Source organism: Stegodyphus dumicola, chromosome 7 (genome assembly GCF_044657685.1).
Source record: "Stegodyphus dumicola isolate Sdum_Otavi_A_Nest chromosome 7, ASM4465768v1".
In the NCBI taxonomy this organism is placed as follows: Eukaryota; Metazoa; Arthropoda; class Arachnida; order Araneae; family Eresidae; genus Stegodyphus; species Stegodyphus dumicola.
This window is the reverse complement of record NC_140774.1, coordinates 202018787-202044691: the sequence shown is the minus strand read 5'-3', so window position 1 is coordinate 202044691 and position 25905 is coordinate 202018787. Positions and strand designations below refer to the sequence as shown.

The window sequence follows — 25905 nt, the reverse complement described above, 5'->3', positions numbered from 1 at the left end:
AGTTACTGCTGAAATGAATGTTGTGTTACCGAACCCTGTGAGTACCAAAACAATTAGAAGGGAGCTTCATAAACAGGGAATTGCTGGCCGTGCTGCAATCGAGAATTCACTCATCAGTGATGCTAATGCCCGTAACAGGAAAAGGTGGTGTTTAAGTCATAAAGCCTGGACTATAGAGCAGTGGATGCGAGTAATATGGTCTGACGAGTCTTCTTTCACATTGTTTCCCACTTCTGGCCGAGTTTACGTCTGGAGAACGCCATCTCAAGCCTATAATACAGACTGCTTGTTGCCAAGAGTGAAACATGGCGGGGGTTCTGTTATGGTTTGGGCAGTCACATCGTGGTTCTCTGCTAGCCCCATGATAACTGTGTCAGGGCACATGACTGCCAAGACTTATGTGAACATTTTGGCCGATCAAGTTCATCCCATGGTACAAACTTTGTTCCCCGATGGTGATGGTGTCTTCCAAGACGACAAAGCCCCTGTTCACACAGCTCACATTGTACAGGACTGGTTTTTCTGGCCACCACAGTCACCAGACCTGAATATTATCGAACCTTTGTGGTCCACATTGGAACGGAAAGTGCGTTCTCGTTATCCACCGCAAACATCGTTATCTGAACTTGCCACCGTTTTGCAGGAAGAATGGTATAATATTCCCTTGGCAAACATACAGGAACTGTATTTATCCATTCCGAGAAGACTGCAAGCTGTTTTGGATGCCAACGGGTTTCCTACACCATATTAAGCAAAGAAACATGTTTTTTTAAAGGTGTTTCCATATTTTTGTCCAACCCCTGTATTTTCTTCAGACACGTCCGGTGTTGAGCTAGTTCGAATGTTCGGCGGTGTAAATGCAAAATGCTGCGTGCTAGCGTCTTAATGGCGAGAGCTCATCTGAGTTGAAGGCGTTGTCTCTGGAGGTACTTTGGTGTTCCTTCTTTGAAATGATTTATTTAGTATGGTAAAATTTCAATCGAGTATTCAAGGTAAGTTTCGATTTCCGATTAGAAAAAAGTTTTTGAGTTTAAAAGCTAGTTGCATTTTCTAGGGTGCCAAATTAATAGATTCTCTGGTTTCTTTGGTCTAAAATTACCTGTCTGTATTCCCAGAGTAAATCGCTGGTTTTCTTGACATTTAAGACAAGAGATCTTTTTTTCACGTGTTACGCTGAGACTGAGGACTGGGATTGCTTTGTCAAAAAATATCTAGCAATCTCACTTCTTAAATTAACCCTTTGGCTATATAATGACGTATCAATACGTCGTGCATTTGTTTGGGCAAAGACGCATATGACGTTCTGGTACATCATTGAAACTGAGACGAAATTTGGCTAGTTCATTCTGGTTTATTTCGAAGCAATGTGTATCTGTTGCAACAGAACAAATAATTTTAGTAAGTTTGGTGAATCTTGTTTGGGATACAACCCCATAATGACAGAAATAAAGAATATATTTTATCAAAGTGATAACGACAGTTTTAATGAAAGCAGTGATCGTGAATCTGAGGAAGAATTTTATAATGATAGTTTAAGCGATAAAGGGGAGTTTCAAAATGAAAAGGAGGAAGAATATATCGGGCTAGAAAGTGATAATGGTAGTGAAGTTATTCTAAGATGAACATGACGCTTGTCAAGCAGTGACAGTGAATCTTCTCGTGAAAATTTGGGGGGAGGGGAATGTGCCTGATGAAAAACTGTTTTCTGAAGTACCTGGAATCAATACTTTCATTAGAACTGTCGTTATCACTTTGATAAAATATATTCTCTATTTCTGTCATTATGGGATTGTGTATCCCAAATAAGGTTCACCAAGCTACTGAAATGATTTGTTCTGTTGCAACAGATACACATTACTTTGAAATAAACCAAAATAAACTGGCTAAATCTCGTCTCAGTTTCAATGACGTATCAGAACGTCATGTACATCTTTGCCCAAACAAATGCATGACGTACTCATACGTCAAATGTAGCTAAAGGGTTAAATATGTTCCAAGTGCAAACAGTTTTCAAATAAATGTGTACCCAAAGCGTTAACAGAAACCGAAACTTTAATAATTTGTAATGGAGGTACATCATGAAGGTTTACTCATTTCAAGTGGAATTACCATTGTTCCTTTCAAATTCATTAAATATGTTTAGACCCATTTTCAAATTTAGCTTACATATGCTGTCCGAGAAGAAAAGAAAACTCAAGATAAATTATGTTTAACGTTTAATTTGAGCAATGCATTGCATAAAGATGACTATAAATACATTTCTACAATTCAACATATAAAAAAAATCAATCGAAATTTTTTAGATGTAAATCTTAAAATGTATGATCGTAGGCAAAAATGCCTGTCCCTTTCAAGTTTCATGTTATTCAGCCTCTTTGTTTTGTAACCTAATTTATTTTTCTAAATGAAGAAGATTAATTTTTTTTTAAATATGAACTATTAGTATGTTGTATTCATCATAAAAATTAATTACAGAAGTTATTTTCTTTAATAAATCAATAGAAAAATAATTTGTCTTCCACTTCATATCAAGTCCGTTACCTCGAGATTATTTTACCCCAAATTAGTTTGTAAATCTGTCTAAAATTGGCAGTACATATTCAGTGACATAGATAAACTACTCAAGCCAAGTTTGACTACTTTGAATATATACTACTCCCCATAAGGCAGATTTACAAACTAATTGGGTGTAAAATAATCTGAAGGTAACGGACTTGACACGAAATGGAAGACAAATTATTTTTATTGATTTGCTAAATTTTTATCTAAAAATTTTCAATTGATTTTTTTATAATTTTAATTGTAGAAGTATTATTTATAGTCATTTTATGCAATGTATTGCTCAAATTAAACTTTAAATATTATCTTGAATTTTCTTTCTTTTCTTCTGAGATAGCATATATAAGCAAAATTTGAAAATGGGCAGTTAATAAATGTAAATTCGTTATCTTTTTTTAATTGTTGTATATAGTATTATTTGAGTACCTGAGTTAACAGGATCAATTTTGTTTTTGGTAGCTACCGGAACTGACGTCGCCAACTAATGATCCGGGACCAGCTGCATTAACCACTCTGCTTGTTCAAGTTTTGGGCATAGCTATTGGAATTTGTGTCATGCTTCTTATTGCGCTCTATGAACACGAACTGCATTCTATAGTCAGCTGATAACAACATGGAGGGACTAGTCATTCGCATTTTTTGCTTCTTTATGGCTTCCTGCGGTGTTTGGCGTACATATCTTTCTCTAAGAATGGTAATGAAGTGCAGGAATTGGGATCAGTGCACTAATTATTTCAAGGAGATGGCTTGCACCGATGCTTTTCCAATCAAATGAAACTAACGTTGCCATCTCGTCGAAGAAAATACTCAGCTTGCCTACGAAACCTAGGCAGGTTTACCATATTTTCTCTTCTTGTTCTATGCTGAGATGGAGGTTCTTGGTGCTGCGTCGCCATTTCTGGGATTAAGGTATTTTTTGACACACAGATATACAGTATTAACGCTATTTAACAAGGTACTTAAACTACCACGTGATCACTAAATATGCAAGATGTGACTGAGTTGATCGTCTTAAGCAAGTTTTCCATCTTGTTGACTGTTGATATATGCCTGTTTTTTTGTATTTCATTGTTACAGAGATCGTGTTGTAAATAAATGAATTTGTCTTTTCCTTGCATTTTATTTATTTCACTAGAAAAATAATTTTTTTTTTTTTGTAAAGAATTATAATTATTGTTTTTTAAACTCGGCGAAACAGAAAGCAACTCGTTTGCACGAAAGGAAAATTCAACGATCCCTACTTGACGGAATACTGAACGAATATGCAGGGTGTTCGGGATAAATTTGACATATTTATAATTGACTATATTTTTCCGTAGGTTGGAGGTATTGACACGCACTACTCGTCATTTAAAAATTTGGACCCTTCTTCATTCATACACAAGATGTCAGAAAGGATGGATGACTGGAACCCACCTGAATCATGGAACTTGCATCATGATGATTGGTGCCGGCCATCAAAATAAGGATATTATGACTGCTGCCCAATGCTCCCTGAACACAGTAAAAACAATCAGGCATGAACTAGAGACTTGCAATGGTGACTACGAGGATGTAGCCACCACCAAAAGTCAGAAATGGTTGTCTGAAAATTTGTACGTCGTCACCAGTCCAAATGTTTGACCTCCAAACTCCCCCGACCTTAACCCCATGGATTATTTTGTATGGGGCGCTGTTGAAAAAGACACCAATCGCACTTCCAGTAATACAAAAGCCCAGTTAATGGATAAAATTAAAACAGTTTTTGAGGCCCTTCCCAAGGAGACTGTAGCATCAGCTTGTTCGAGGTTTCGAAGCAGGATTGAAGCTGTGATCGATGCTAATGGTGGTTATTTTGAGTGAATCTTGTTGATAGTATTGTAATTTACTCTGCGTGTAATTTTTTTTTTGTCAATTTATTAAATTTAATAGATACAAAGCGGATTTTCGTTTTCCTTACGAAACTGTCAAATTTATCCCGAACACCCTGTATTGGGTGAGTGCTTTTGTTCATTAGGTTGGCAACCAGTCGCTAGGCTGGGTTGCAGTCATTCGCTGGTATATTTGTTGGTGTCGCTCAACGATGGTTGTGTGATCGCATTTCATAATTTCCGCCAATTCCCGCATTGTTTGGCGAGGATTATCATAAACCAACTCATTTAGTCGGTTTTCATCAAAATGAGAAGATCTTAGATTGTGGTTCACTACACAAGCCGAATTTTCCTTCTCGAAAACGAGAAAACCATTATCTACTTGGCAGTATATACTGGTTTGGTTTAGAGTATTTAATTACGATTAAGCACTCGATTGGTATCTGCCTAAAAGGAGGGGTGTGTTTGTGGAGGACTTTCTAAGGGAAACTCGTATACACGTTACACAATTACTATGCAGCCAACCCAGGGGTTCGAACGGCAGAGTAAGAAATAGGAGCAGATAATGTCTGCATTTTCAATTCATTTTACTTCTCAAGTTTTTATGATGTCTTTGACTTCTTTATAATCTGGAATCCCTTCCTCTTCATTTTTGTCAAACTTTGAAAGTAGCTGTTGCCTCTTTCTCATGTCCTCCAGACCTAAAACTCTGCTAGATTATAAAGATAGTTGAAGAGGGGTGGCGAAAAGTTCAACTATAAAATATAAAAAATGTTCTGAAAGTCCAGAGAAATGACTCTCAAATAGCACACCTAAGAAACATGTTAATTGTAATGCAACAAATTCTTTCAAAAACAGTGGAATTATATTTGTATTTTATGGCCTGTTACAATGGTTCCCAAATGTAATCTAAACTGTAGCCTTGTTAATGACTAAAATTCTAAAGTGATAAGTTTTAAAATGTTATAAATCTGACAAGTTTATAAAATTTTAAATATAACAGGCGGCTTTGAATCTGTTCAGAAACAAAGCAGAATTTACAAAAATTACATACGTTCAAGAATAAAGGACTATATAAACTCGAACTTGGATTTTTCTTATCAAAATTCCGATCCTTAAAGTTACGAGCTCGTGAATCCTTAAAATATTATCACATGCTTTACTTGGTTCGTAACATGCTAATAGCTTGATGTTGTTGTCTTGTCCTTGTCTCATGGAACAATGTTTGCGAGAAACTACTCCGAAGAGAGGTTGGACTTCATTCACTATTTTTTCACCCCTAATTTCGAGGGAGAGCACCCCGGGGGAGGGGATCCGGGGGTCTCCAACCCCTCTCCACTCCCACCAGCGGCCGAGCGGTAAAGCCGCTGAACGCTGGTAGTTCGGCCCGAGGTTCGAATTCTGCGAACAGGCTGGCTGCATGGGTGTTTTCGTGGTTTTCCCCATGTGTAACGTGTATACGAGCCAGTTTCTCTTAGAAAGTCATCCACGAAGATATCCCTCCCCTTAGGCAGATAGCCCTCGAGGCTTTGCCGTAATTAAATAACCTAACCCACTAGTCCACACGAGAGGACTTTCGGCTCGCCGCATGTTCATAGTGCCGTCATGCCGTACCGACACTATACATTTACAAACATCCATGTCTTCTCCGAGATTCGAACCCGGCCCTTCGTTACCGTAGTAGGCTACCCTAATCACTATACCGTCTTTGCGAAATTTATTTATTCAAAAAAATTTACACGTCTGAAACTCTTCACACAAAAGGACTCCTGCAGCTCTTCTTCAGTGCTACTGGTTGAGCTCTGTCATACACAGAGGACAATCAGTAGTTACCATTTCAAATTACTAAGATTACTAAGCAGAAACTAATACAAAAAGGCCCTTGATTTCTCAAACTTGCTGAAGGGCATATGCAGTTATAGTTACACAGGGATCAGATCAAATGGTTGCCAAGTTTGGCCACTTTTGGCGACAAAAGTAAGTCGCCAAAACTATCAGCTTGGCGCTATATCGCCAAGGTGTCCCTATGCCAAGTGCTACCCAGCGTAATTTATATACAGCGTGCAGCAATTTAAGATCTTGTAGACAGCTGCAGAGTGACTTCTGATAACATTAGACACTATAAGGAATCAAGGAAACCCTAATACTGCAGACGAATGACAGCTGTATGATTCAAATGGAAATAAAAGTCGGTGAATCTTCGGATTATGGAGATTTTTTGGCGAAAATTTGGCGACCAACCCTGCTACAGCAACCTGCTAGTTTTGTTTTGGATGCCATTTTGTTTTCACAAAGTAAATGCGTTTTTTTTTTTTTTTTTTTTTTTTTTTTTTTTTTTTTTTTTTAAACTCAACATTTTTTTCAACAATCTGCTAGCCGAATTACGTTTATACTAGATGGAACAAAAATGCTTAATCATGACGAAGATTAGGTGCGAAATTGGGAGAAAGTGCAGAATCGCAAACTGCTTGCCGCGTTTTTAAGAATTGCACATACACGGTATCCATGTACACGTCGACCTATTTTCACTTAAAAAAACATCCCAGAATTGCACAAAAATGGCATTGCGCAAACTCTTGACTTTATCTATGTACACATCGACCTATTTTCACTTAAAAAGTCAAAGCAAATTGACAAAAATCCAATTCTTCTTACTCTTGTAAAAAGCACCAAACAAATAAGTGGGCGATTCTGCACTTAAGCAGCGAAATTGTTTCTAAGTGCTTGTTAGCTAAAATCACGATCGGAATTTTCCGGAAAATGTCGCATTACATGTCTCATGATCTCTCATTTCTCTGAGACAAAATAATCTGTGATTCTAACTGTGTACTTCTCTGATTAATGGAAGTTCTAGCTAGTAACCTTTATCGCCTTACCAAAATGTCGTCAAACTACCTGTTACCATATTCCAAAGATTAGCCTAAAAGTCTGGAGAAATAAGGTTTTCAAGTGATGGAAGCAGGCAGTCTGGCTTGTAGGAAGAAGAGTTTTGTAATTTTCGGGAACCGATCTACTTCGCAATATTCTTATGTCGAGAAACACGGCATAGTCTCCATTAAGTCAAGCAAGGATAAGTTCAATAAAAACTTGCGGTAAAACACGGAAATTCGAATCATCTGCGCTCTCCGAACCTGGTGCTTTTTTCAGTGCCAGTGTTTGTATAATTTGACGGATTTCCGAAGGCACAGAGTAAGGCTCAATACGGACTCTGATAGTCCAGTTGTAGCGTTGGAAACTGTGGATGGATACTCATTTTTCTCTAAAGTGGTGCACCATGTCAAAAATAGAGGTAGTACCACAATCCGTTGCGCTGCCTTTACACTGAAAGTCGCTGAAGGAAGCAAAGTCACCATGATTATTGGAACTGCAGAAAAGACAATACATTTTGTTAACCTCAAAGTCTACTGGAAGGATTTATTTATGCTTATAACTACATTTGGGGAGGAAAAACGTGTCCGGTGATCCAGTTCTCATCTAAAGGTGTTGGTGTATTTAATTACGGCAAAGCACACTAGGGCTATCTGCCAAAGGGGAGGGATGCCTTTCGTGGAGGACTTTCTAAGGGAAACTGGCTCGTATACACGTTACACATGGGGAAAACCACGAAAACACCCATGCAGCCAGCCCGTTCGCGGGATTCGAACCTCGGACTGAACTACCAGTGTTCAGCGACTTTACCGCTCGGCCGCTGGTGGGCTCTCATCTAAAGAATTAATTAAATGGGTGAAAGCTATAGTTCTCACATTAACTGTGTTGCAGATAATTACAACAGTGGGGCTTTTCGGCCGATATGCTAACGCTCAGTGAATCGGCCGTTATTCTGTTGACGGAAAGAAAGAAAATCCTTAGAAATGAATCGAGATTACTTGGCTATGAAAGAGATGTTTATTTGTGAAAGAAATGTTTGTTATTTGATAACTTGGATTACCTGGGTGTGGAAGATACGTATATATTATTTGAAATATTTGATAGGACAAGGTTAATGGCAAGGTCGCTTTTTTTTTTTTTTTTTTTTTTTTAATGGATGTACAATAAAGCGAAACAAAATCTCATGGTCGAATCACAAAAACAGTTGAACCACTCGAAGGATCAAGTCAATCTGAGTGACTCTCCAAGGTTTTTATTCGGTGATCCAAAAAAGAGACTTTTTTTTTTTTCCTTTAGAGATTTTATCTCAGCTTCTTCATTACAAAAATTCAAGTGATTTAATTTTCAGGCTCCTTTGTCTCGGATGAAAACGCCTTTCATTGAAAATGTCTTCGGTAAACATTCAGAAGGGCTTTCATATTAATAGATATAACCTTACGATAATAATTGCAAGCGTCATTTTTAGCATAAGATATTTTGGTTCAATAGCACGTTCTTAATTTGCGGGTTGCTTAGCTGAAATTTTTGATGGTTTATTCTGTGCAGCATTAATACAAAAAAGATCTTCCATTCATTGCGCAATGTTCAAAAACCATTTTCTTCACCCGAGATAAAGTCACTATTTTTGTAAATTATCTATTGCGACAGGATTGTTCTATTCTTCTTGATTTGTCAGTTTAATGCAATAACACAAAGCAACAGAATGATCGTGTATAAGCATTAAATGTCTTGTAATTAGTACATTTAGATTGGTGAAAGTGAGATTTTATGGTTATATTCGATACTTTCAGGAAGATAATTTCTAATTTGTACAGACATTAGGTTATTTGAAAGCAGGAGGCTTGAAAAATGCGCAGTACCCTCGCCGGGATTCGAACCTGGACCTCTCGAATACACACCAAGTGCGCTACCGTTACACCGTTATGTTAAGGCATGCTGGAAGAAGAGAAAAAACTAAATAAAAAAGAAGTAAATACTTTGACAATACAGGTGTTAAGGTACAATAACACGTCGAACAAGTATAAATTTAGAAGTCAAACAACAAAAATGAGCGTTATATTTTCATATTTTCACAGGACTAGTTTCGGCCATCAACCTCAGCTGCAAAAGCGCGGGGGGGGAAAGGGGGAGAAGGATGATGGTTCGGTAAAACCATCGAAACTAATCCTGTGAAAATTTGAAAATATAACGCTGCTTATTGTTGTTTGACTTCTGAATACAGATGTTGCCAGGCATTTATACAGGTGAACAAGTTTGTCAGGCATGGAAATATCCATAATATCCATTTTAACCATGGTTGGAGTATTTGATGTCTTGTTGTCTTGTTATATCTACATGCAATTCGTCTTCAAATCTGGGTTGCAGTATTGCCAGAAATTTTTCAAATAAATTAGCTGGAAGAGATTCGAAAAGTTGCAAAAAGTAGCACATGACGTCAGAGATCAGGTGATTTTTGGTGACGTCATAGTTACGTACAATCTTTGCCCCATAAGTCCAAAGAAAAACTTAAATATCCTGTTCATTTTCTTGGTCTGTTATCTTCATTTTTTCTTTCAATTTTAAATATCTGAGCTACATATGTATGTCTGCATCGGTGGTAAGGGTACAAAGTAAACACAGCAGATTTCTTTTTCTTCCACTGACGTCTTCATTCGAAGTCTAGGAGTTCGAAATACATTCCCTTTCGATGTCTGGTTTTGGTCTTGTCTGGTTAGGTGTGCATTGCTTACTGACAAATGTTAAAGTATAAACAAAGCAGTCATCCAAATTACGTAAAAATACCAGCGAATGGAGCTGAAAACTGTTTGCACCTGCTCTGTGATTTCAGGATTTCCAGGTGCCATCTTCTATTTAAGCCTAAATAAATATTTATTTATTTATTATAAAATAATTTTAGTAAATACATTACTTTAACATGTGAGCGCTTTACGGTATATTAAATGTGGCAAAACGTAGCATACGGAAATAATGGAGTAGCAAAAATTTCACAAAATCGTAGACATATAAATTTTAATTGCATAGGTTTGCCAAAAGTAGCAAATTTACGAAAAATCGAGCTATCTGGCATCACTGCTTGTTTAGGTAGTTACACTTTTAATTATTCTAGAAACTTATGTAATCGTTGTTGTTTGTTAAACAAGTAGAACCTTTGTTTCATTTCCGTCAAAAATTAGTGCACTGTTTTATGGATTTTAAATTGCAGACGATAAATCGCAAATACAATAGTAAAGAAAATAATAGTGCATCGCGAGAATGGCAACATAAAATGTTCTATCGACTTACATTGAACGTAACTAATTAAATTTTAAGATAGAATTTTGTAAACTGTTAATGTTTTTGTGTTTGTAATAAATTAAAATTAAAGTAGACAGTCAGCAATGGTAATTTTTGTAAAAGAACCATTAGAAATTGTAGCTGAAGAATCACCACAAATAGCTGGAAGATACATCAAGGCATGGAACTATTAGCATGCGAAAAGACGAAGTAAGACATCTCTTTTTTTTTTTTTTTTTTAACTGTAATGTTGTTTATATGAACATTTGATGTTAAAATGTTTAACTCAAAGTGGAGGTTCAGAACAAGTTTTCGAAGATAATTCATAATAAAAGCGTTAATTTTAAAAAGCTGAGTTCATTTCATCTTATTCTAAAGTGATTAATATAAAAGTACTTATTTTAAAACTTTATTCAGCTATTTCAAAAGAGATTTTTTTCTTGACTTATGTATCTCTCAGGACTCGAAAACGAGTAGTCTTAGAACGTTGAAATTTTGTATATAAGACTATTTTAACATGTAGTTATGCATCTTCCGTTTTAGTTGCAATGGGCCGCACCAAAAGTACTATATATGTGTGTGCTTGTGTCTATACACACTCTGTTGCTCGGCTTCGCGAGCTCAGATTTTTTATTCTTATATGTTGGTCAATTGTGCATTTTTTGCTATAAAAATGATTGAATTATGTTGTTCTTATCTTCCGTTAAATGATTGAATTATGTTGTTCTTATCTTCCGGTTAAGGTTTTTAATGCCTTTAGGTTATCTGCGTGCAGTAGTTGTAGAATTATCAACAATTTAAATATTGTATAAGTTCCGCTAAGCCTAAATTTTACTATAGCAGCCATATTTGTTTACATTTGCAATTTAGCAGAATAGTCAGTTTCTGCACCTTCAGTGTCTTTTTACCGAGTGGGACCAAAAGTAAACTTTCAGTTTTGTGCACGGAAAAACCTGCCTTCTTGCCCGTTTTCCGAATTGCTTGTTTTTGCGTAGAAACTCTAACTGTAGTTAATATGAATGAAATTTTAATTGTAAAAATTGTTAATTACTTTAACTGCATTTGGTGTTTTATATTTTTCTTTATTTTTTAGTTTTTAATAAAGATATTTTCAGGTTTTCTATCTATTTTAAATCCCCAAATGGTTAATATATATGGTTGGTTTCTTGTTTTTTTTTTCCATATGTAACGAGGATATGAGCCTATTTTCCTTGGAAGGCCCTCCACGATGCCATCCCTATCCCATCCCTATGTTTCTTGAATATGGCAAAACACACGAATGCAGATAGCATTCGTGTGTTTTGCCATATTCAAGAAACCAATTAACCTTCGATTCTGGTTATTGTTGCAGAGATAAAAGGAACTTCAACCAACTCAAAATAATGGTACTTTTCTGTTTGGCCGGCGCAGGCGATAAAGTCGCCAATAATGGTACAACTGATGCCAAACGAAATATCCTCGCTGGTAACCTTTTACACTTCATTTTCAAAAAAAGTCGAAGCCATTTTTTTATCAGATTAATTGGGTTTTATTTTCAATGCTGGCATACAGTTACATAGAATTTTTACCAGATAGTTCAATTTTATGCCCTAAGGCCATTCGTGGTAATTAAGTCAATTAGGATGCAATCACACAGCTCACCCGAAGACGAAATATAGAAAAGGCAAAGTCAACGGTTAAATTCGTCAATTTTAATGAGAATGCACTAGCGAAGTAAAGCACTGCGGTTTTACATAATTTCTGAGTAAGCTATTCCTACGAATTGAAATAATTCTTGCATTTAAACTTGTATTCTAAATTAAGGTTTAACTTGAAATTAATGTAGATAATTACTGAGAGAATTAGAATTTTGTAGCGTTGTTTACGTGAGATGAAATCACTTGGGATCGCGTGATACGAACCGGCGAATCAGGATGTTGAACCATGAAAGCATAGTAAATTCTTAAATGAATGTCCTTTTTTAAAATTACTTTACAGAATTTTAAACGATATTAAAATGTCTATGCCTTCAAAATAAACAATTCTTAGAACTAACATTTTTTATGTGTGTACTTTATGTTGTCGCCAATAAAGTCTGCTTGGCGAGATTTGCGCCGGCGAAACGGAAAAGTACCAAAATAATAAATAATTTGTAATTCTATTTAAATTAACCAGTTATGTATAAACGTCAGTCTTTATTATATCTTTTTTTCCGTTTCTGCACTAGATTGTAAATGAGGTAGCCAATACTTCAACTCAGACTTTTCGGGTTTTAAGGTAGAACGTGTTTTTGGCTGCGCGTGTAAACTTAGTTCCTGCCAGCTTTGAAAGTTTTAATTATTCGGCTTTGCTTAATTATTGGGCTTTGCGTAGAAACTCTAACACTAGTTAATATGAATGAAATTTTAATTGTAAAAATTGTTGACGCTTCCATAGAAGTACCGAGTCAGCTTCGAGTATTTTCTGTTTAGATGCTGTTTAAATAAAAAAGTAAATCTTTTTCATGACTTTGTAGTTATTTCTCCCCGGGACTCGAACCACAGGCCTCTCGAATATGCGTCGAGCGCGCTGACCACTACACCACGAAGGTATATTAAGAAGGTTGGAGAAATGCCTTATATACCCCCCTTTTAAAGGGCGACTGGGGATTAGGGGACCCGATCGCCAAATCCTTGTGGTGGAGAATCATCATACACATAGTTATTTCTCCCCGGGACTCGAACCACAGGCCTCTCGAATATGCGTCGAGCGCGCTGACCACTACACCACGAAGGTATATTAAGAAGGTTGGAGAAATGCCTTATATACCCCCCTTTTAAAGGGCGACTGGGGATTAGGGGACCCGATCGCCAAATCCTTGTGGTGGAGAATCATCATACACATAGTTATTTCTCCCCGGGACTCGAACCACAGGCCTCTCGAATACGCGTCGAGCGCGCTGACCACACCACGAAGGTATATTAAGAAGGTGGGAGAAATGCCTTATATACTAACCCCTTTTAAAGGGCGACTGGGGATTAGGGGACCCGATCGTCAAATCCTTGTGGTGGAGAATCATCATACACCACGTTTTTTAGTTCGGGGGAGGGCACTTTTTATATTTAATAATTTTTAATGAAGATATTTTGAGTTTTTATGCATTTTTGTCTTGCCGCGAAACGAGAACTGAATTATTGAATGAGAAATATATATATGAAATTCGAGGAAATAAGTTTAAATGAAGTGCAGCAAAAAATGTATGTAATTTGATAGGCCGTACGAGGAAGTCATGGGGTGCCACATCAGATATTTTATTGAAATGCTTGATATTTGCTTGGAAATATTTATCTTTTATCGTTAATGACTCTCTTGAAAATATTTTGATGTCTTCATATCAAAATATGCCAATGTTGCAACTGCTTTACTAGAATGTTTTCTCAAGAACTGTGGAATTCGGAACAATGGAATCAGGTTTCAACATGCTCCCCGTTCTTATGAACTCTCCCTTTTTTAGCAGGGTGTGTTCACTAAACAATAATTTGAAGATAGCAGACACTCTTGACGGAAAAAAAAAAGTCCTCCACATTAAGATGATGCAACCACAGGAATTCCCATTGCCTTTGAAACAGAGTGCTCCACTACAATGACCTTGAAATTTGGTGCGTAGTTCTGATGTTTCACGTTTAAGGTGTGGTCCCTAATTTGGTAGAGGAAGAATAATAATTGTCAGTTCTATTAAAGGTGAGAATAATTCATGTAATAATAACGGGATTTCCCTTTCGGAATGCTTAAAACGTTTTATTCTTTGGCAGCTGAAGATGAAATTTTGGATAAAGGATGTACTCGAAATATGAGAAAAAGAAATCAATCACGTGGCAACATCGCAGTATCTGAGACAATGTAAAAATTTCACCTTGGAAACTAAAACGAAGATGATTTTTAATGATTACTTATTAAATTACTAGCAGAATTATATAATAACTACTAAATTACAAAACTGCAAGTATGCAACTGGTCATATGCATGCATACGTTGAGACGATTTTGTTCCACACTTGTGCGTTCTGGTGAGTATTTCGATAAAAGAAAAGGAATTCCTGGGTTTCTCTTGAAATTGAAAGTCATATTTATTCTGAACATGTTGCAGACTAAGATGAACAGTGAAAGTCTTTTGCTATCTTATGTTTTCGTTCGAGTAATATTTTTAATTTCCGTAAAGAACTATGTTTCTAGAACTTGATTAGACCAGTTCTAGTCTAGTTTCAGAGCATTTCGGATTTCGACGTATTTTCCTTTCCGAGATAAATCGTTATTTTGCAACGCCACAAATAGTAGTTACCTGTAGCACAAAGCTTTGCCCTGTTTTATTAAAAGTTCAGTTTAGTCTTTGTCGTATTATCTTAGACAGAGTCGTACTATCTCTAATTCATACAGTGCATTAAAAGTTCATGAAACATTCTCCGATGCCCTTGTAGCTGTCGAAGTGAATATGAATTTTAGGAGTCGTGGGTGCCATTTTCTTTACTGCTGGATTCTGGGACACGGAGAGATAAAAATAATGAAATTTCAGATATCACAGCAAAGTCTGCAGCTCAGTTTATGAATCAGCCCTTTCCTTACACTGCTATCGGCAAGCTTATAAAGCGTTGTGTCGCTGTTTTTTAATAGTATGTATTTTGATTTGTCTCATGCTTTTAGTTTACGACGTGTTTTACATCTGAAATCATTATCTGAGTTTTAAATACTTGTTTCCCTCAGCATTCATTATTTTAATAAGTCATTTGATTTTATAAGCCTGTTGTTTTTACGTCCTTGTACGAAGTGAAAAGGAAGTATTGTAATCGCGAAAAATTTCGGGTATCATATTTCAACGAAAATATCCATTTTGATCGCAATTGAATGCAATTTAACAATGTTTTTCCGTGACATTTGTAGGCCCACCAGCGGCCGAGCAGTAAAGTCGCTGAAAACTGGTAGTTCGGTCCGAGGTTCGAATCCCGCGAGCGGGCTGACTGCATGGGCCGTTTTCGTGGTTTTCCCCATGTGTAACGTGTTTACGAGCCAGTTTCCCTTAGAAAGTCCTCCACGAAGGCATCCCTTTTCTTAGGCAGATAGCACTAGTGTGCTTTTGCCATAATTAAATAAACCAAACCAAACTGTGATATCTGTACGGAAGGACAGAATAAAGAACTCTTTTTCCTCAAACGAGTTATAAAACTGATTTAAAATGCATTCAGAAGAGATTCTTTTGTGACGTGTGTACGTACATATGCATGCATCTCGCATACCTCAAAAACGAGTAGCCCCAGAACGTTGAAATTTCGTATATAGGGACTGCTGTAACATGAAGATGCGCATTTCCCATTTTGGTATCAATTGGCAGCACCAGAAGTACATAAATATATATATATCCATTCTGTTACTCAGCTCGGTGAGCTCAGTTTCTTTATTCTTATATGTTTATAAATTGCGCATTTTTTGCTTTAAAAAAATGATTGAATTATGTTGTTCTTATCTTCCGGTTAAGTTTTCATGCCTTTAGTTAACCTGCATAGTATACTTGTACAGTTATCAACAATTTAATAGTTGCTGAAGTGCGGCTAAGCCTAATTTTTTTACCATAGGAGGAGCCATAATTGTTTACATTTGAAACTTAGAGAATAGTGGATTTGTTGCCAATCTAGGAAACTAAGCTTCGCAACAACAAAGTAACGTCTTCTTTTATTATTGCATGCATAATCCATTCTGGAATTATCATTGAAGTTATTAAATTATCTCATATAGTATTTACTCAGCATAACGTCCACAATAAATTAAGTCAGTTTCTACGCCTTCAGTGTCTTTTTGCCGAGTGAGACCAAAAGTAAACTTTCAGTTTGTGCACTAAAAAATATGCCTTCTTGCTCGCCGACCGAATTGCTTGTTTTTATGTAGAAATTGTAATTTTAATTGAAAAAAAAAAAGAAAAAAAATTTAGTTGTTTTATCTGTATTTGGTGTTTTATGATTTTCTATATCTTTCAATTTTTAATATAGATATTTTGAGTTTTTATGTATTTTTGCCTTGTCGCGAAGTGAGAACTGAATTAATTGAATCAGAAATATATCTCTAGTGAAATTCGAGGAAATAAGTTTTAAATGAAATGCAGCAAAAAATGCGCATATTTTAATTTTTCGTACAAGAAAGTCATGTGGTGCAAACGAGTAGCCCCAGAATGATTTTTTAAACTTCCTTAAACTTTAATTGATGCTAGTATGTAAGTTGTTCAGAAGTATTTAACATGTGTTTGACTCATGTAACCTTTCAGATTATGAACCAGGAAACCCACTACAACCAGAAGCACCGCTCTGACTGTCATGAATATTTACTAGGTTTTCGCCTTCAGTATTTCAAAATAACAAACTTCATTTCATGTATACTTTAGAGCGCAACAATGGCCGAGTGTTTAAAATCGCTGAACGCTGGTAGATGGACTCAGGTTCAAATCCCAGTAACCGTTTTGGCTGCATGGGCTTTTTTTGTGATTTTCGCCACGTGTAACTCGAGTACGAGGCAGTTTTCCTTTGTACATCCTCCATAAAAATTATATTTTATTAACAGAGCACTCTACTGTGCGCTGTTATAATCTAGTCTAATCTAATTCTTGGAATCTTTTCATCTCAAAGAAGACATCTTAGGTATTATTTGAAAATAGCTTATTTCCCTTTATTCTGAACCAACCAGCAGACTCTCATATTTAAGCTGGAGTCCCTCATAAGATAACTGCGCATGGTTGCATAAGTCGAAGAAATATTTTACAAGGGAAAAGCAAACTTATCTTTTCCTTCCATAACGTATGACGGCGTATGCCGTCACGTTACGGCATGCACTGGAAGATTATGTTGAATTGGATTATTCAGATTAAAGTAAACCATACGAGAAGTACCTGTCTAAAAGTGTGGTGGTGTATTTAATTATGGCAAAGCACACTAGGGCTATCTGCCTAAGGGGAGGGATGCCTTCATGGAGGACTTTCTAAGGAAAACTGGCTCATATACACGTTACACATGGGGAAAACCACGAAAACGCCCATGCAGTTAGCCCGTTCGCGGCCTCGGACCGAACTACCAGTGTTCAGCGACTTTATCGCTCGGCCGCTGGTGGGCCACCTGTCTAAAAGAAAGAATGCTTGCGGAGAGGACTTTTAAAGATAAACTGATTCGTATTCTCGTTACACATCAGGAAAAACAGGAAAACTCCCATGCAGCCTGGCATTTGAATCCGCGTCGAACTTCCAATGTTCAACGGTTTTACCGCTCTGCCCCGTTGAATTTTAGGTAACTTAATTAAGTTTTAAATTAGTATTAATTAAGTAAAATTAATAAATAAATAAAATTAAGTAAAAATTTAATTAAGTAAAGTTAATAAATTTTAGGTAACCCCGTTGAATTTTAGGACTATTTTTAATTAACACAGAGGGAATTTTTTCTGCTTCGAAGTTTGCATTGCACATTTGGCTTAAGGATAGCTTATTTTTACTTCTGAACTTCTAAATTAAATCTATAACAATAACTGAAGCATCTTTTCTAGAAATCTGAAGCTTTACCGAAAAGGAGACAGAAATACAAAATTTCTTCGGTTTACGGCTAATCGTTTTTGAGGTATGCGAGGTACATACATACGCACGTTACGAAAGAATCCATTTTGGAATAAAGAGTCCTTTATTATGTGCGTGAACTCAGACGTTAGGCAATAAAAAATGATTGAGGAACGGTCAGAATGAATATTTTCGTTGAAATCTATTTCTTGATAGCAATACTTTCTTTACTACTTGATAGCAATACTTGTAGTTCCTTGATAGCAATACATTGTACAAGGAAATAAAAAGCTTACTTTTGTCATTAATATATTAATTAATGAACTGTAATGTGAAAGTTCATAATAAAACTGCTGTGTTTAAATTCCCACATCATGCAGTTCTTTAAACAAAACTTCTGTGCTGAAATTTCCATACTGTGCAGTTCTTTAAATATCAATTATTAAAAAGTTTATTATATCAATTATGGGGGGGGGGAAACTGCTGTTTTGAAAGCACCGTTAAGGTCAAGCGTTGACTTTTAAAAATCTCTCACGCATCGACTACGTATTGAAATTATGTGTTAAATAGCTGATCCCACTTTGTAATCTAAAATTATCGTACGTGTATTTTAAATTCAGAATTTTAATAAAATGTAATCTATGAATATAGGCCATTTACGAATATTAATGCTGTTTTAAACGTTGGGAAAAAAAGAAACAAATAGGGCATAAATATTTGATGCAATCAGAATATTACTTGTTCTATTAATACATAATTATATGATGCAAAGGAATAATTATTGATTATCATATACTTGATACATGTAAAATGGGAACAGTGATAAGAACGCATGAATTTTATTTCATTCTTCAGTGAATTATTGACTTTAAAATTAGTGTTTGATTTCTGTAACTGATTCCAGTATTATATCTAGAAATAAAACGTAGGAAAGTTAAAATACGAGTATAATACTCGATTTCGTTTTGGCGAAATTTTACTTCAAAGTGAAGTACGACAGAAGAAAAGAAATCGGTTGACGCGGGAAGTGAATGATTGTATTCCACTTCATTTTCGTGCGCAAAAAAAGTCAAAAATGGTCTTTTTACTTCCTTGTGCGAAGTAAAGGAAGTATTGTAATCACGAAAAATCATATTTTAACCAAAATATCTATTTTGACCGCACTCGATTCCATTTGAACGATGGTTTTGCGCGACACCTGTACCAAAACAGGTTGCAAAAAAGATTTAAAATGGATTCAGAAGAGATTGTTTCGTGATGTCTGTACGTAGATGCATGTATTTCGCATAACTGAAAAACGCGGAGCCTCAGAACCTTGAAATTTTGCATATAGGACTGCTATAACATGTAGTTGTGCGCCTCCCGTTTTGGTTGCGATCAGCTGTATCAAAAGCATATAAATGCGTACACACACACACATATATATGTATATATATACTGTGTTACTCGGCTTCGTGAGCTCAGTTTTTTAATTCTTATACGCTGTTAAATTGTGCTTTTTTTGCTTTAAAATCATTGAATTATGTTGTTCTTATCTTCGGGTTGAGGTTTTTATGCCTTTAGTTAATCTGCATTTAATAGTAGTAGAATTATTAACAATTTAAAAGTTGTTCAAGTACGGCTAAGCCTAATTTTTTAACATCGCAGCCATATTTGTTTACATTTAAAACTTAGCAGAATACTGAATTAAGTTAATTTCTGCACCTTCAGTGTCTTTTTGCCGAGTGGGACCAAAAGTAAACTTTCAATTATGTGCATAGAAAAATCTGCCTTCTTGCCCGCTGGACGAATGGCTTGTTTTTTCCTAGAAAATCTAATTTTAATTGTAAACATTGTTTTTTAATTTTTTTTTATCTATAGTTGGTGTTTTATATTTACTATAATTTTCAATTTTTAATAAAGATATTTTGAGGTTTTATGTATTTTTGCCTTGTCGCGAAGTGATAACCGAATTAATTGAATGAGAAATCTATCTTTAATGAAATTCAGGGAAATAAGCTTAAATGAAATGCAGGAAAAAAATGTGTATTATTTAATATTCCGTACAAGGAAGTCGTGGTGTACACATCAGATTTTTTAAATGATTATGCTTCTTTATATGTTCCTTATTTACACATATGATTCTTAGTCCTTTTTGAAAAGAAATCTGTTTTTAAGATATTGTTAAAGGTTTTATATTTCATTTTTTCCAACTAATGGTTACAATAATCCAGAATTTCTTTTTAAATTAATAATTAACTGAAAAAAAGAAGAAAGAATTGACGGAAATGTTCAGTTTTGTATAACAACATACCATTTTTAGAGAAGCCTGTGGGAAGTATTTTAGTGTTCTATTCCACTGTAGATAGCAGCTTAGTAGCAGTTAATTGTTACAAAAGAACAGAATTTATTGGATACGCGGGCTTCTCTTGTTGTGGTCTATGATTTTGAATTGAAATTAGTTCTGATGATGTTTAATATTCTCGTGTTCCACAAAGTATACCACGAGGCTTACACAAGTTATAGCACTAACAAAATAAATAAACAAATGTCCAATAGCGAAGCAAATGAGGAAAAATTGTATAAAAATATTAGTAAGTGAAAGAAAAAATAAAATAAAAGAAAGCAAAAAATCTGAAAAGGTTCAGATTGAAAAAATTGCCTAAAAGAATTTGTTAAGGTTTTTTTACGCTGTCGCTGAACTTGCAGTTTACCAGTAAGCAACATTTTCTTTGCACTTACACCATATACAATTCGACAGCAAAATCACACAAATTTTAAAGTCAGTATAGTGGCATATGTTTAAAGTACGCGGCGCAGTGTTAAGCGTTGGCATACATTTTTCTGTTTTTCTCCCGTAGTTCACGATATTTAATGTTTAGTTTTCTTACTTAGATGGATTTGCAAAACATTTTTGTTTTCTTATTATTGATGTTTTGTGCGTTAACTTTATTTATTAAACATCGCGTTCTTTGATCGCGACGAATATGCATTTCCAGCTTGGACGCTGAACGATCTATTATGGAGAAAAGAAGCAATGATGCAAATTAAGTTCTCTCGATAATTAAGAAGTTTGTTTAATTTATTAACAAAGGGGATCACCCAACCAGTATAGCGGTTAGCGTCGCTGACTGCCGTGCCAAAGAGCCCGGGTTTGAATCCCGGAGAAGGCATGGATGTTTGTAAATGTATTGTGTCACTGCGGCATGGCGGCACTTTAAATATGTGCGAGCCGAAAGTCCTCTCGTGTAGTTTGGTGGAAAGGGAGAGAGGTGGTAGACCTTCGGACCCGTTCCCCGGGGTGCTCTCCATCAAAATTTGGGGCGAAACTGAGCTAAATCGCACTGTCATCTGTAACATTTTTATCACACATGACTACAGTCTCTGCTAGAGACGGGACTTTTCTGAGAAACGAGATTCTTGTAGCACTGGTTTAAAGGGGAGGATGCCTAGAAAAAAGCCTAAAGCGAAGTCCCGCCTAGCTACGCAATGTTGCGGCTACGCGGGATTTTAAAAGAAATTACACATGGCTTACGAAGTAGACAGAGATTCGGGTCCAGACGGAGAGCCATCTTTTGCCGAGATGACCAAAAAAGCTATTGAAATTCTGAGGAAGGACCCTCGAGGATATTTCCTTATGGTGGAAGGTAAAGTTGCTATTATTTTTCTTTTATATAAGAAAGTGGTCATAAGTTCTTCGTTACTGATTACAATAAATTTCTGTTTCTATGCCTTGAATGTATAGATAACTTCAGAAGGAATTTTTCTGTGTGTTTTTATTTCGATAAAAGTCTCCATTCGCTAATTGACTTGATTATTACTGTCTCAATTTTCTCATCTCAAAATAGTAAGCTTAAAGTTTCGAAGGATGTGACTCTGCCTTTTACTGTTAGGTGGACGCATAGATCATTCGCATCATTTCAACAACCGGGCTCTCATAGATACTCTGGCCCTAGAGGATGCTGTTTTGGTGGCTCTTGAAATGACAAAGCCAGAAGACACATTAATGGTTGTCACTTCTGATCATTCTCATGTGTTTGCTTTTGGAGGATACCCAAAAAGAGGGAATCCTATTTTGGGTAAGTGAAAGGTGAATTAGAATTATGTAAGAATAGTGAAATGACAAATTAATATTATTTTACTGAATATTCTTAAATTCGGCTTTATAATAAGGAATTTTTAAATTACAAATGATGCGATATTTTAATGACTTTATAACGTCTCGTATGCTTAGCTATTATAAACGGAGCTCGACGTTAGCAGCCTGTTTAGTGTAGAACTTTAAAGAAAGAAGAAATTGTAGATGTAGAACTTTAAAGAAATTTAGAGACTAGTGAATAATAACTAAGTATTTAAAGTTCTACGAAGTCTTAAGAAGGGTGGAAAGGATATTTTATTAGTTCAAATAACGTTCATAGATAGCACCAACTCGGGCTTTAAACTCGGGTTCTGAGAATTGTCCCTTTCGATGTCAAGTCCCGCGTAGCCGAAACATAATGGGATTGGGACTTTATAGGTGCTCAAGGCTGTTGCCATTGACAGGCGTAAACTTGCTCTCTTTGCCACGAGGAATTTCGTGGGCCTTGGACTGACTACGCCAGACAAGTAAGCATCAGTAACAACAACAACAACATATACAAGGGTACAATAGTACCAGACTCGGGGCAAGCGCTTTTGTAACATCGAGAAAGGTTGTGCCTGTGAGCAATCTATTGCTAAAGCTTTCAGTGTGTAGTGTTTTGAGGACGCGAAGGTGTTATGTAGTCTAATGTGTAGGTGTTGTGTAGTCTAATGCGAAGGTGGTGTGTGGTAATATTTTGTCTAAGTATAAAAAAACGCTCGTGTGGTGTTTGAATTTTTTTCCAACTTTATTAACTTAGAAGTTTATAAACTAATCTAAATTTATCATTTAGATGCGGTTTTTTTTTTTTTTTTTTTTTTTTTTTTTTTTTTTTTTTTTGTAAATTTAGTTTTTTAAGTTAATTTTTTACAATATCTTGACCATTTTTATCATTTTATTAAATTAGCATAATTGCATTACTTAATGCATTTTATTTGTAAACAGCCCCTTTAGAATTAGCAGATGATATTTGGAAACATTCATATTTACAGCGGAAAACAGGTTTTAGCTCTAGGCGTTAGTTTGTTCTATTTTTTTTCCTCATCTCAGCATTCATAAACTGACATTGAAGAAGGTCTCCATCTGCATGAATTAACACAACGGATTTTACTCTTCAAAGCAGGCTGGTCCGAACAGGATTCAAAAGATGACAAGACCTGCATACAAATCAGAAAAGTCCAAACACGCAAATTTAGGCTTAGGGTATTGTCGTCGCATCTTCCATTTGACAATTACCTTTTATGTAGAACAAGGATGCGATGTTTTTGGAAGAACTTCCACATGTCAAGCGTATGTTCCCCAAAAGCGAAACTCCAGTGACAGAACAGTAAAACACTTAATTATTCCACCATATAAAAACATTTCTCATATTGCCAAAGAGTGCATTGCAATATTATTAGTCAACTATCTTCTTTAAAAACAGATAACGGCTTTCATGTTAGAAACGCCTTTAGAGAAGATTTTCCGAATTTCTTTTGACCGTTGCATTCTTTAGATTACGTTATGTTACGCTACGTCACCCGTCTGGAAACAGTTATAACAATTATTTTTAAGTTAAAGCTCCTATTTTTCAGAAGTTCTACTCACTTCGGGAGAGAGAAGTTCGCCTAAATCTCTTTCGTTAGTTATAATTCAAGTTCTTATTTCTTATATTTTTGAGTTTTAAGCCCAAGTGGAGGGTTTGTTGTACGTCCTGACGAAAAGACCGTCTGTACCTCTTTAGTTAGACCAATAAAGGGTAATTAACCTTTCTTGAGTTTTACGTATCTGTTTTTGGATTTAAGCGATTATTCACTTAGTAGTTCATTAGGTTCCTCCACACGTAGTTAACAGGTAAAAGGGAGGAACACTACATTTTTAATTAATTTAATTTTTAATTAAACATAAATCATTTTTAAGAAGTTTCACAAATAAACTATTTCGAGGTAGTTGTCATTAGACGTAACTTAAAATCTTTAGCTTAGCTTTCAGATAATAACTGCTTAACAGGCTGAACGATGAGAAAGTAATATTATATCACTTAATAATTAATCTCTCATTAATTTTTACTTCCTTGTACGAAGTAAAAAGGAAGTATTATAATCGCGAAAAGTTTCAGGCATCATATTTCAACGCAAGTATCCATTTTCACCGCTATCGAATGCAATTTAAAGATGTTTTTGATTGACATCTGTACGTAAGGACAGAAAAAAGGACTCTTTTCCCCCAAAATAATTGTAAAACTAATTTAAAAGGAATTATAAGAGAATTTTTCGTGGCGTCTGTGAGTACGTACGTACGTATGAATCTCCCATAACTCAAAAAACGAGTAGCCTTAGAACGTTAAAATTTTGTATATAGGACTGCTATAACATGCTCATGTGCACCTCATATTTTGGTTGCAATCGGCGGCACCAAAAAGTATATAAATATATGTATATATATATATATCCACTCTGTTACTCGGCTCAGTAATCTCAGTTTCTTTATTCTTATATGTTTGTAAATTGGGCACTTTTTGCTTTAATATGATTGAATTTTGTTGTTCTTATCTTGCGGTTAAGGTTTTTATGACTTTAGTAAATCTGAATGCGATATTTTTAGATTTATTAGCAATTTAAAGTTAAGTGCCACTAAGCTTTTTGCAATGGCAGCAATATTTGTTTACATTTGAAACAGCAGAATAGTAGATTTGTTGCCAATCTAGAGAAAATAAGCTTCGCAAAAACAAAGATAACGCCTTCTTTTATTATTGTGAATTAAATCATGCTTAATCCATTCTGGAATTTATTCGAGCAAATAAGTGTTTAAGATTTACTTCATAACTTTAAATACAGACATTTTGAGTTTTTATGTATTTTTGGCTTGTCGGGAAGTGAGAACTGAATTAATTGAATGAGAATACTGAATCGTGTGTGAAAAACAGTTTCTTTCTTCTTCCCCCCTTTTTTTTTTTGTTTTTTGTTTTTGTTGTTGTTCTTTGCTTAAATTCTTTTATATATTGTTTTAGATTTATTATAGTATTTGAATAGAACATGTGGCAACGATTAGATAATTCTTAAGATGATATAAATTTTGTGCATTCTGAGTTAAAAAATGAACTAGTGAAGATACATCACAGTTTGTACGGCGGCCAGATACTTGAACCCTCCTTCTCCAAAGTCTACTTGACCAACTCACGTGCATTAGCACATGTTCCTGCTTCACCTTTGTCGATGCGGTGTAAATCACCTTAATTTTTAATTCTTCCCAACGCCTTAGGGCATATCTCCAACAGAGACGGTTAAAGTAGCAGAGGCTACTAAATGCCGCCTAACCATTCACTCGATTTCGATTTCGATTTCGTTGAAAAATGATTGAAATATAGTGCGGTAAACGAATATAGTGAATTGTAAAGAGTGCATTTTTTCTATTGTGGTTTATTCGCTATCGACGAAATAGATTTAATTCAATCCAATAAGTTTAAATGAAATGCAAGAAAAAATGCTTATATTTTAATATTCCGTACAAGGAAGTACCGTCATGTGGTGCACACATCAGTTTTTTTTTTATGATTAATATCAAAGACGACTTCTGGTGAATCTTTCCAAAATTTTTAAACCTTTATGTTACGTAGTAACGCAGTTATCATTCACTCGAATGGTAGGTGTTATGATTTTGCAAAGCATTTGATTTCTGACTTGTAGTCCAGCCCACCAGCGGCCGAGCGGTAAAGTCGCTGAACACTGGTAGTTGGGTCCGAGG

General features: G+C 35.5%; 2 protein-coding genes and 1 long non-coding RNA gene across 7 annotated transcripts in view; 2 read left to right on the top strand and 1 right to left on the bottom strand.

Moving 5' to 3' along the window:
• The window catches only part of LOC118195036 (zinc transporter foi-like), a 128029-nt gene extending 124359 nt beyond the window's left edge, over positions 1 to 3670 (top strand). For both annotated transcript variants that reach the window (XM_035366273.2, XM_035366268.2), the window contains one exon: positions 3019 to 3670. In XM_035366273.2, the coding sequence (XP_035222164.1) occupies positions 3019 to 3165 (147 nt within the window). In that variant the 3' untranslated portion in view covers positions 3166 to 3670. The remainder of the gene's footprint in view (positions 1 to 3018) is intronic.
• LOC118195065 (uncharacterized) overlaps positions 1 to 25905 on the bottom strand; it is a 94830-nt gene that overhangs the window by 45564 nt on the left and 23361 nt on the right. The window lies entirely within an intron of this gene.
• The window catches only part of LOC118191481 (zinc transporter ZIP10-like), a 166003-nt gene continuing 150447 nt past the window's right edge, over positions 10350 to 25905 (top strand). For 2 of the 3 annotated variants that reach the window (XM_085821234.1, XM_085821235.1), the window contains exon 1: positions 10353 to 10760. The gene's annotated coding sequence lies outside the window, so the exon portion shown is untranslated. Of the gene's footprint in view, positions 10761 to 25905 lie in introns of all 3 variants that reach the window. The other variant, XM_085821237.1, reaches the window with a different exon arrangement.